The sequence below is a fragment of the Mercenaria mercenaria genome, chromosome 1 (genome assembly GCF_021730395.1).
Source record: "Mercenaria mercenaria strain notata chromosome 1, MADL_Memer_1, whole genome shotgun sequence".
Classification (NCBI taxonomy): domain Eukaryota; kingdom Metazoa; phylum Mollusca; class Bivalvia; order Venerida; family Veneridae; genus Mercenaria; species Mercenaria mercenaria.
In genome coordinates, this window is record NC_069361.1 from 37543548 (window position 1) to 37556693 (window position 13146).

A 13146-nucleotide genomic window follows, 5' to 3' on the forward strand; every position below is an offset into this window, starting at 1 on the left:
AAAGTCCAGCATCTGATCTTACTAATGACACTGAAGCAATCAGAGATTGATTTTCAAACAAAGTTCCAAAATGAGTTCTAAAGGGATTCTGTTTTATATTGCAGCCTTATCATCGGTCAATTTCAAGACAAAGCATAGAATCAGCCAATCAGATGATGGAGTTTTGAGACTTATATCTAAAACTCAAGTTTTATAACCTTGGGTGTAGGACAACAAACCATCCAAATAAATGAAATTACTTTTGAAATAAACATTTAGCATTAAATATAAAATATAAAGTATACTGAAAATTACCCTAAAGAAGATGCCACAGGCTTTAAAGATTTTATCGGGGTTAGAAGCAGGTTCAAGTAACTTACCGTTCTTAGCGAGGATATTGTCTGTTTCTCCACTTGTAAATTCTGAATTAATTCCTTATGTTCCTTTTCAATTTCTTTACTTTGGACACCTAAATCTTTCTCTCTCGCAACTGTTCTCTTTAACTCTTTATGACTTAATTCCAACATAGAATATTTTGTAGTTAATTCATCTATAGCATTTTCACGAGCTTCAAGAGTCACTTTATTCCTCTTGTTTTCCTTTGTTAACTGAGAATTTTCCTTCTGACATTTCATACATTCCTTTTCCAATTCTGAATTTACTTTTTCAAGTTCAGACATTCGCTTATGCGAAAACTTTGATGATTCAATCTTTTCTTGCAATTTTTCATTTTCAGATTCTAATTCAGTGTTGTCTTTTTCTAACTGTTGCACTCTATTTGTTGTTATCTCTAACTGTCTTTGCAGTTTCATATTTTCATTATCTAAATCCATGAGATCTAATTCCATTTTCTCTAGTTTTACACCCTGTGTTTTCTTAGATTCTATCACTCTTTGCTGTTGTTGCAACTCTTTCTTTAACAAACTTATTTCATTTTCAAGTTCAGGAACTTTTGAAGAGGAATGTTTGAAGTTATCCAACATCCTTTGCAGTTTTTGGTTTTCTACTGTCAAATTAATATGATCCTGCTCCAATTTTTCTTTCTTTTGAATAGTGTTTTGTAAGGTTTGGATTTTCTTTTGCAACTTCTGATTTTCAATTTGAACATCTGAAAAATCCTGTTCAATTTTATCTACCTTATCACAAGTTAATTCCTGAGCTTGTAATCTATGTTTTAACTCCATATTTTCTCTTTCCAAATTTTCTTTTTCAGTCTCCACTTCAGTCATTTTCTCAAGATTTTCATGCACTTTATTATACGTTTTTTGCAATTGTCTATTATTGAACTCAACTTTAGTTAAATGCTGATTCTTTGCTGATATTGTATCATGCAATCTTTTATTTTCTCTCTCCAAATCTTTCAACTTTGTATCATTTGTCTGTTCATTTCTAGTCCGAATCACTTCCATTGTTTGAGACAAATCTTCATTTTGTTGTTCCAAATCCCTTATCTGTCTTTCAGCACTTTCTTTAGTGTATTCCAACGTTTGAACAAATTGCTCTTTTTCACGAGACAGTTCTCGAGACTTCTCCTCAAAATCGTAACACTTTTGTAACACTTCTTTGTTCTCTTGTTGCATTTTCTCCATTTTCTTTGACAGTCTCTGGTTCTCTTTCTCCAGCTGTAGGTTCAATGTTGTGTTCTCAATGAGCGAACTTTCTCGCATGTCTTCTATCTTCCTTAGCAGATGCTGGTTTTCTAGTTCTAGCCTAAGAATTTTGGCATTAGTTGTTTCTTTAAGCTGATCTGATATTGCGCCTCCAACTCCTATATATGTATAGAAAATAATTACTCAGAATGAGCAAAGAAAGTGGATGAATATCTTTACTGAAAGATTTTCAAGTACAGTTTATACAAATTTATTATTGGTTGTTAGTAAAGTATTTTCTGTTCTCTCTCATAACTCTTGCAGGGAAAAACCAGTGTGTACAGTGTTCCATAATCATAAAACTCAAAACATTGTCTTTTCACATGTATATAAAAATATTTACATTCATGAGTAAGAAGTCCCAATATGGTTTATACCAGTCTACATGCACAAAAACTTAATCCTTAAAGGAAAACATTATGAGCATTGAACAGACAAAAACTAAACCTACCTGCAATTTTAGCTTTTGCGGCTTGCATTTCTTGTTCGAGACTGGAACTCTCGTTCATACTGACTTTCTTATGGAACTGTAACTGGGCGTTCTCTTCCACAAGACTTCGGATACGTTCACGATCTGCATCACGCTCCTGCAAGATACAGAAATTGAAAGTTAAAACTATATGAAATGATTATGAAACAAGAGCTGTTGTAAATTACATATGCACCCCCCACCCCCCATGATGGCCTGTCCGAGGTAATTGCTGATTCTGGCAGCCATAAGTTCAAACCTTTTCCATCTATTAATCAGAAATTGTTTTCAGTTTTAAGGTCACTTCTAACAGGTCATCTACTAACCACAGACAATTCTCTCAAGGTTGCAGTGACCTAGATCTATGATCTACTAACCCCAAAAACAAAATGGGTCATCTACTGACCATAGGCATCCACCCTATTAAGTTTGAAAGCTACTGAACAGAAACTGTTTCCGGTTTCTTTGACCTTTGACTTCCTGACACCAAAACAAACAGGTATCATCTTCTGAGCATAGGCAATCATTCTATGAATTCTAATAATGACAAGCCAAAGCCTTCTTCAGTTATTGAGTTGAAACCATTTTCATTCTGTGACCTTGACCTTTGACCTACTAACCTGCAAAATCACGGAGCCTACTACAGACCCTAATACAATAGGGGTCATCTACGGACCACAGGCAATCATCCTGAGAAGTTTGACCACTGATAGTCTAAGTCTTCTTCAGTTAATGAGCAGAAATCATTCTCAGTCTGAAGGTCACCATACCCTAGACCCTTTCACCTACTAACCTTAAAAATGTTGGGTTAACACACTGGCTTAGGCAATCATCCTATGAAGTAAAACAATTGCAGACCAAAACATTCTTCAGTTATGGACTGAAAACCGAAGTGTCTACCGACTGCCGGACAAATGACATGGGCAGATCAATGCACCCTCTCTTCTTTGAAGGTGGGCATAACAATATATACATTTATAAAACAAACTTGAGGAAATGTTATCTTTCCTTGTGCACTTGGAGCTGTTTATCATACTTTCTTTCTACTGCAATCATCTTGTTTATAATTTTGTCATATAAATCATATAAAAAAATAACCTTTAGACTGCTTTTCTATTTCATGTTGTTAAGAGGCAATGTAAGTCTTGTTCCTTTTTGTGATGAAATCTGGTGGTGGGTGGGGTATGAAATTATTTTGTCAGCAGAATTTTGTGTTTGAGGACAGTTCTGGCTATCCAAAATGATAATATTGTATATAAGTCAAAAATGCATTTCCTAAACTCTTAAATTTCATTGCAAAATTTAATCATACATAAAGGTAAAGTTTAACAATTTATGTTTAAGCTGTTCCATAATCATACTATAACTGGCTAACTTCTTTCTACTGTATTAACAAACTCCAAAAGTATACATACGGAAGACATTTCCTCAATCTGTTGACGGTATTTGACGAGCTCTTTCTCCAGCTGTAACACAGTCTCAATACGTTTATGTGAACTGGACAACTGCTCCTCAAGCATCCCTTTGTTTTCTATCAGTATTGCATTGTCTTCACGCAACTCCTACAATGTAGCATTTCATATAAGGTAAGTAACTCAATTTTTATCACCATGATTTAAGCTTTTTTGGATTACCTCCCTTATACTAAAAATTTATTTCTGGAATCCATTAGATTTGGGATGCATTTTTATTATGTCAAAAAAGTTACCAAACTCTGGCAGTGTATCTTATGGTATATCTGTTCTTACACTTCACAGTCTAAATACATAAACACACAAATCAGCAAGGCCAAAACAGATGACTGAAATTCTATGTTTATTTTTGGGTTTAACACGGTTTTTCAATAGTATTTCAGTTATGTAATGGCGGGCAATTAACCTAACCAGTGTTCCTGGATTTTGTACCAGAACTAACTTGTTTTCCGCAAGTAACTGCCAACTTCCCCACAAGAATCAGAGGTGGAGAATGAATGATTTCAGAAACAATATCTTTTATTATATTATTAAGGAGATCATTCGCCTCGCCCGTGGGGCCACCATGTCTGTTAGAAAAATAATTTTACCTCAACTCTAGCCTTGTAGAACTCCATCTCATTCAGTTTCTCCTTGTATTTCAGAATCTCAGCCTCATAGTTGTTCACTCTGCTCACCTAGAAACAAAACAAACTGACTTGTTTGTACTAAGAATACTGAGGTTGCCTATTGTAGCAAATTTCTGAGAAAAAAGTATGTACAATGCAACCTCTGTAGAGCAACACCCTTTGGAATATACAAATATTGACTGTTATGTAGAGGTTATTGTTCTGAAGAGGTTAATTTGATAGTCAATCTCAGCTTAGGAAAATTTTGATGATGTTGTTATAGAGAGGTTTTTGCTTAAGAGAGGGCCGCTCTGGAGAGGTTGTACTGTATAACATTACTTTGAGCTTCCTTTCTTAAAGGTGGATAATCAGATTTTGGCCATGTAACGGATTTGTTCGAAACTTAAGCATCTGATCATTTACACTCATTTATGTTCACTTAACACTTAATACAAATTAGATTTTCACTGGAGGTATTTTTAAAATTTCATTTTCCTATCCTGGTTGCCCAACCAAGATAGAGTTATTTTATCATAAGTATAAATTTGATAAACATACTTTGCCTAAGGAAATGTATAAATATTAGACATATTGTAATATATTTGTAAAATATTTGCATTAAAAAATTATGTATTTCGATGGAATTCATTAGAAACGCAAGTTTGAAAAATTATTATTACCTCCCTTTGCCTATCTTGGTTGCGCAACCAAGATAGATTGGAAATAAATGAATTCAGAAGCTACAAACAGCTTTAAAACTTGCATTTTGGTTCAGATTGTTCAATAGTTGATATGTCTATCAAATGCAAATGTAAAACTAGACATAGTATCGAAATAAAAAGAAATACCCAGCTTTTTATATACTTTCATATTAAAGGGGAGTAATTACAAAATTTTATAAAAATAATAAAATATACATTTCAAATAGGAATCTAACTCTATGTGATCGGTCTTTTTGTTCCTTAAATAATTCTCTGCCAGAATATACAAAAAGTAAAAAATGTCATTAAATGTTGTTTAAATGTGATTGACCACCTTTAAATCAAAGAAAACGAGTTTCTTCAATCACCTAACTGACAAATATTTCGAAATATGATGTACAATATAACAAAATGTTCACCAGTAACAAACAGTCAAATATCAAATTGAATGAATATCACTTGATTTAATTTGGAGGTAAGTATTCTTCAGTTATTGAAAAATGCATTTATGTATCGGCCAATTTAAAAAAAAAGTGCTTGGGTGGGGCAGGGAGAGAAACTTAGATTGCCTTGAAAGCAGTCCCCACTTAACAAAAGAAAAGGAATTTAATCTTTTTGTAAAGACAATGTTGCTTTTCCCCTACATAATCTACGGATATGTTAAGCTTTATTTTATTACCCTGCAACATGTCACACAGGATTATAGGGAAATAAATTACAATCTAGATTACACTGCCTTGATATGAAACAAAACAATCATTTTCACAATACTTCCTCCATTTAAGCCGTCTAAACAAAGTAGGTCACTTCAATCTCAAAGAAGATGTCACTAGTATGTGACAAAGCTCTCGGAGTGAAGTGCCCTTGTTAGTGACCCTGACCTTGGAAATACATACCTGACTCTTGTGCTTCACACATATTCTTATCATGCTTAATATTTGTGTCATTAGAACCCTCAATCATTTGAAAGTTAAGACAGAGATAACAGTGTTTTAGATGCAGAAATGGGCAGAAAAACAAACATGGATAATGTGACAGTAAAGCTCTATGCCTCACTTTTGAGACATAAAAAGGCAAGCAAATACCAACAAGAGATCATAGAGTGATCTTGGCGCCCACCAATGTGCCATTTTTGAGTGTTCCAAATTTCAAGACTTACTAACTAGCTCAAGGTCAAATTTCATTTCCGCACACAACACTTTGCATGTGGTCCAAATTCGAAAGCTGTAGCTTGAGAAATGTGAAAGTAGGTCACTAGATCAATTTCAAGGACGAAATATGAAAGTAGGTCACTAGGTCAAAATCAAGGTCAAATTACACTTCAGAACACAAATTTATGCATGTGGTCCAAATTTAAAGCCTGTACCTTCAAAAATGTGGAAGTAGGTCACTAGGTCAATGTCAAGGTCAAAGTTTGTTTCGGTACACAATCCTATGCATGTGGTCTAAATTTGAAGCCTGTAGCTACAGAAATGTGAAAGTAGGTCACTAGGTCAATCTTAAGGTCAAAGTTCATTTCGGTACACAAAACTATGCATGTGGTCCACATTTGAAGGCTGTAGCTCGAGAAATGTGAAAGTAGGTCGCTAGGTCAAAATCAAGGTCAAATTTTATTTCGGAACACAGAACTATGCATGTGTTCCAAATTTGAAGCCTGTACCTTAAAAATGTGAAAGTAGGTCACTAGGTCAATGTAAAGGTCAAAGTTTGTTTTGGTACACAAAAATATGCATGTGGTCCAAATTTGAAGGCTGTAGCTTGAGAAATGTGAAAGTAGGTCAGTAGGTCAAAATCAAGGTCAAATTCCAATTCAGAACACAAAACTATGCATGTGGTCCAAATTTGAAGCCTGTACCTTCAAAAATGTGAAAGTAGGTCACTAGGTCAAAGTCAAGGTCAAAGTTTTTTTCAGTGCACAAAACTATGCAAGTGGTCCAAATTTGAAGGCTGTAGCTACAGAAATGTGAAAGTAGGTCACTAGGTCAAAATCAAGGTCAACTCATGTCAAGGTTCATCTTGCCACTCAAAACCATACATGTGGTCCAAATTTGAATGTTGTAGGTTATTGACAAGAAGATTTTAAAATCTTTTCCCTATGTAAGTCTATATGAACCATGTGACACCCGAGGGCGGGGCCATATTTGAACCTAGGGGGATAATTTGAACAAACTTGGTAGAGAACCACTAGATGATGCTACATTACAAATGCCAAAGCCCTAGGCTTTGTGGTTTGGACAAGAAGATTTTCAACGTTTTTCCCTATGTAAGTCTATGTAAACCATGTGACCCCCGGGGCGGAGCCATATTTGACCCTAGGGGGATAATTTGAACAATCTTAGTAGAAGACCACTAGATGATGTCATATACAAAATATCAAAGCCCTAGGCCCTGTGGTTTTGAACAAGAGGTTTTTCAAAGTTTTTCCCTATATAAGTCTATATAAACCATGTGACCCCCGGGGCGGGGCCATATTAGACTCCAAGGAAATATTTTGAATCATCTTGGTAGAGGACCACTAGATGATGCTTCATACCAAATATCAAAGCCCTAGGCTCTGGTTTTGGACAAGAAGATTTTCAAAGTTTTTCCCTATATAAATCTATGTAAATTATAGAAATAAACAAAGGGCCATAACTTACTAAAAAATTGTTGAACCAGTCTGATTTTCAGGGGGACACAACTAGGGTACCAATACATCATTCTGACAAAGTTTGGTCAAAATCTCCCAGGTAGTTTCTGAGGAGATGCGATAACGAGAAATTGTTAACGGACGGAAGGACGGACGGACTGACGGACGGACGGAAGGACGACGGACCACGGACGCAGAGTGATTTGAATAGCCCACCATCTGATGATGGTGGGCTAAAAATCTATTAAAATAAGCACAGAAGTTACCTTTTCCCTGAGTATATCTAGCTCATCTCTTAGCGCCCTAGCTGATCTTGCATCCTTCAGTAATTCTACATTCTGTAAAAATTAACAAAAATCAACAGTTAGAATAAAATTCTTCCCCAGCATTAAGACAGTGGCAGCAGAAAACAATCTCCAATTTCAGCCACTGGCCAAACCTGCTTGGCAAAAAAGCCTCAAATTCCCTCAATATGATAAAAACTTACTTTCACTTAGTTACTTAATTATGCTTTCCCAATATGTGCTAGATCCAACTAGGTCTGAATTTTATGTAGAACACAATGTCATTAATTAAAATACAAACAAAAGACAAACAAAATGAAGAATCTATTGTGCCATATGTTTACAATAATTTAAGGATGTATGCTGCAGTTTTGGGTAAAAAATTACCCAGTATTAGAATTTGTTCAAACTTTGTATATGAACACAGTGCCATGTTAGAAACAGAATTATGAAAAACAAGAGCTGTCCATAAGACAGCCAAGCTCGACTATTCGAAATGTTGTCCCAGAAGCAGGAAAATATTACCCAAAAAGGTTAAATATCAAAAGAGTTTTAAGTCCAAAAGGGGGCATAATTTGCCCAAAATACATGCCAGAGTTATGGGACTTGATCCAGTGAGGTTAGTAATTGCTCTAGAAAAAGAAAAAATAAGTTTCAAATCTATATGCCTTTTAGAAATAGCTGTATGTACTTGCATGCAAAACTTTAACCAGAATTCGCTAAGTCCAAAAGGGGGCATAATTTGGCCAAAATGAAGGTCAGAGTTATGGGACTTGCTGCTATCAACTAGTTTTATAACCCCAAAGACACATGTGAAGTTTCAAATCAATATCTGCATTAGTTTTGGAAATAATAACTTGCATGTAAAACTTTAACCAAAATTTTCTAAGTCTAAAAGGGGGCATAATTTGCTCAAAAAAACATGTCAGAGTTATGGGTCTTGACCCAGTGAGGTTGGTAATTGATCTAGAAAAAGAAAAAGTAAGTTTCAAATCTATATGCCTTTTAGAAATAGCTGTATGTACTTGCATGCAAAACTTTAACCAGAATTTTCTAAGTCCAAAAGGGGGCATAATTTGGCCAAAATGAAAGTCAGAGTTATGGGACTTGCTGCTATCAACTAGTTTTATAACCCCGAAGACACATGTGAAGTTTCAAATCAATATCTGCATTAGTTTTGGAGATAGTAACTTGCATGTAAAACTTTAACCAAAATTTTCTAAGTCCAAAAGGGGGCATAATTTGCTCAAAATACATGTCAGAGTTATGGGACTTGACCCAGAGAGGTTGGTAATTGACCTAGAAAAAGAAAAATAAGTTTCAAAGCTATATGCCTTTAATTGATGGCTGTATGTACTTGCATGCAAAAACTTAACCAAGGTGTGACGCCGACGCCAGGGTGAGTAGAATAGCTAGACTATTCTTCGAATAGTCGAGCTAAAAACGAAGGTCACCATGCTTGTTCAGGAGTTATCTGCCCTTGAATATGCAAATTAAAAAAAAAATCCAGGTTTAAGAGCAGATAACTCCTAAACAAGCACCTACGATTACCTTTGCATTTTTCTGTTTCTAACATGAAACTGTGTTCATACACAAAGTTTGAACAAATTCTATTATTGCAAATTTTTGCCCCATCTCTCATACAAGAAACTGCAGCAAGTGTCCTTAAGGGTATATTTTATATCACTTCAGTTTGCAGATGTGCACACATAAGGTATGAAATAACACAATCATCATGGGATGTTGCAGAGATGGTATCAAGCTTGTACAAAACAGATGCATTATTAAAGTGAATTTAACACTGTTATTTATGTATTATCAAAATGTTTAGTTCCTAACAAAATAAAATCCTGTTGTATAATGTATGTAACCTAATTTGTCATGTGTTGCAAACGTGTACTTTCCTTATAAAATTATCTGAATATTTTACTCTTTGAACATATTTTGCAAATATAAAATATGCATTTTACAATACAGCTGTACATACTGTGAAATCATTTAATTTCATGGACATTAAACTTTGTGGTGTTGGCAAATATGGCTATTTCCTGCGGATACAAATTTGTGGGTTTCAAATTTTAAATATAATTATAATCACTGGGAAGTTCCTTTGTTCTTTGGTTTATATTACATTGATTGATACAACCATGAAATACACAAAAATTAGTACCTTACAAATATTATTGATTTCAACTATTCAAGTCAACTTTTTATCCCTTGCAAGATTTTTCTCTCTTATATTGCACCACTACAAAATTGCAGAACATAACAAGGGCCACTTGGTATTCATCCCTCAGACATGTAGGTACCAGTTAAGAGTTGATTTAAGCCATGTCCAGTGTATCATGTCTTTCTACTGAACAGGCTATTGTAATATGCCATTACTTTTTTTAAATCCATTTTTATATTCCTATCATCATCTCATTTCCTCAATATAATTTATATGGTGGTAAAATGACAGTAAATCTTTATTCAAACAGCAATAAAATGACAAAATGCTGTTTTAAGTATTTCTTAAATTCATTGAGTGCATTTATCATCAAACTGCAACATGCCTTTGAAACAATACCGAGGAAACACTGACCGTGTTGTTCTAAATTAGACATAATTCAGACAGAAACGTTAATATAGTTACCTCATTGCGTAGCTTGGTCAGATTGGCTTTATAATCTTCACATTCATCTCTGGAGTCGGACAACTGCTCCTGTTTCTCATCTCTGTAAAATATACAACCAGTAATGTTTTCAAGAAGATAAAAATGGCCTAGCAGGTAAGGTATCAGCTGCTCAATGCAAAATACAAGTTCAAATCCTCCCCATATCTTTGCCTACCAACATGACATGATCACTGGCAAGTGATCTTTTAAGTTAGGGGTTTTTTTTAACAGGAGGGGAAGGGACCCAGGCCTGTGATTTGGGGGAAAAATAGCTCGGTATTTGGGCAAAGGGGAATAAAAAACCCTGATGAAAAGTCAATTTTTGGGGAAAACTGCATGATTTAAAAGAAATTTTCTGTGGGGAAGGGGCCTATTATGAAGGGAAAAAAAAAACCTGCTTAAGTAATTCAGTCAGATTTTAACTATCTTTACAATTCAGCTATACTTTTTCATATCTCTATAATACTATAAAATATAACCTCCGGAAATGAATCCTCTGTAAAGAAAACATCTCTCTACAAAGACAAACATTTTCATTCCCAATTATACAAAATTCCTACAAAATTAACCTCTTGAGAGCTTCAAACTCTTTAAATAACATATCTGTAGACTACTAGTGTTTGCTCAAAAGGTTGCACTGTAGGATGTTTTCTTAAAAATATATTTTGTGTTCTTTTTCCTTTGTTCATATGCAGCATATGAAATATCTTATTATGTATTGTACATGTTACCTTGCTATACATATTTACATACAAATCACTTTTGTTTTCCTAGATTCTTAGATTCTTTTGCATGTGCCATTATAAACATCATATTACCATAATTTAACTTATTTTTACCATTTTATTACATATTGTAGTGACAAACTGTGTTGTTACATTAACATATAAAGCAGACTTTTTTTCCTTGAATATTTCACAGGTGCAAAAATAAACATCATATTTTTTTACAAAACTAACCATTTCATATACATTTTTCTACATAATGCGTATGTGGCAACAGTTTCCTGTAATTATACGTACAATTCTTGTTTAAGTTTCCTGATGCGAGCTTTACAGTCGGTAAGTTCAATCACAATATGATGTTTGTCTGGACTTCCCGACGGCGTCGATGGTAATGTCTTGCCCTCCGCCTGTGCCTGGTAGAACTCTTTTTCCTGGGCTAGGTCACACATCACCTACAATGTTATATAAAATGAAAATGTAAATGGATAATTCTTGGATTCCATGTCTAACTAGAGCTATCACTAAAGGTGATGAATGTACCCCCCGCATGCACTGACAGAACATTGCAATTTGATGCACACAAGATTGCATAATTATGTTGACTGTATGTATTTAGACTGTATGTATACAGTTTAGTAACAAAAAACAAAGTCCCATAACTATGCAGAATATTTATCTAAAAGAACGTAACATGCACCATGCACAACTAGGGTTGGTACTGATCACTGGTGTGAAGTTTCATTAAATTGTGTGCAAGAGTTCGGAAGATTAGGCGCGCACAAGACTGCATATGCAGACTGTATGTACATAGTATGTTAACAAGAAACAAAGTCCCATAACTCTGCAATTTTTGTAGTTGAAAGAACCTAACATGCCCCATGCACAACTACTGTTGTTACTGAACACTTGTGTGAAGTTTCATTAAATTGTGTCAAGGGGATGATGAGAGATGGTGCGCACAAGATTGAGTCTACATGTATGTATATAGTTTAGTAACAAAAAACAAAATCCTGTTACTCTGCAAGTTTTTTTTTTTTTCTGAAAGAACCTAACATGACCCATGCACAACTATTGTTGTTACTGATCACTTGTGTGAAGTTTCATTAAACTGTGTCAAGTGGATGAGGAGAGATGGTGTGCACAAGATTGTGTCTATGTATATAGTATAGTAAAAAAAAACAAAGTCCCATAACTCTGCAAGTTTTTTTTCTGAAAGAACCTAACATGCCCCATGCACAACTACTGTTGTTAATGATCACTTGTGTGAAGTTTCATTAAATTGTGTCAAGTGAATGAGGAGAGATGGTGCACACAAGATTGTGTCTATGTATAATAGTATAGTAACAAAAAACAAAGTCCCATAACTCTGCAAGTTTTTTTTTTCTGAAAGAACCTAACATGCCCCATGCACAACTACTGTTGTTACTGATCACTTGTGTGAAGTTCCATTAAATTGTGTCAAGGGGATGAGGAGAGATTGTGCGCACAAGATTGTGTCTACGGACAGACAGACAGACGGATGGACAGACAACCTGAAACCAGTATACCCCCCTTTACAACTTTGTTGTTGGGGGGTACAAATATATCTTTTAAGTATTCAAAAAAGGTGGTGCATTACAAAAGGAAGAGGTGAATGTGAAAACATTTAGACCCAAAACCCATAAGATGATGGAATCATTTCTTTATTTCAATAGCATTACAATTGTATTTAGCTTCAGTCACATTTAGAGCTCTTTATGTACAGTGAACTGTAGGCTTCTTGTAAAACTGGTTCTTTTATAGCAAATATAGTACCGAAGATTCCTACACATTAAGGAATTCAACACTTGCAAGACTTGAAAAGATAGGAGTGAAGGGGAAAATACTTAACCACTCAGCTGCCACTACAAAATTTCTACAAGGCTAAAACAGAAACTGGTTCAAGGTTATAGAACTGAGTATGAAGACTAAGACACATAACCCAGCTTTGTCATT

At 34.7% G+C, this 13146-nt stretch overlaps 1 protein-coding gene across 10 annotated transcripts in view; it reads right to left on the reverse strand.

The window, feature by feature from the left end:
- LOC123541339 (girdin-like) overlaps positions 1–13146 on the reverse strand; it is an 81299-nt gene that overhangs the window by 35008 nt on the left and 33145 nt on the right. For all 10 annotated transcript variants that reach the window (XR_008371145.1, XM_053544664.1, XM_053544654.1 and 7 more), the window contains exons 7-13: positions 11470–11624; positions 10427–10508; positions 7774–7845; positions 4160–4246; positions 3513–3659; positions 2080–2215; positions 360–1747 (exon numbers count right to left, since the gene is read on the reverse strand). Coding sequence is in view for 9 of the 10 variants with exons in the window: in XM_053544664.1 (XP_053400639.1) it covers positions 360–1747; positions 2080–2215; positions 3513–3659; positions 4160–4246; positions 7774–7845; positions 10427–10508; positions 11470–11624 (2067 nt within the window). In the remaining variant the exon portion in view is untranslated. The remainder of the gene's footprint in view (positions 1–359; positions 1748–2079; positions 2216–3512; positions 3660–4159; positions 4247–7773; positions 7846–10426; positions 10509–11469; positions 11625–13146) is intronic.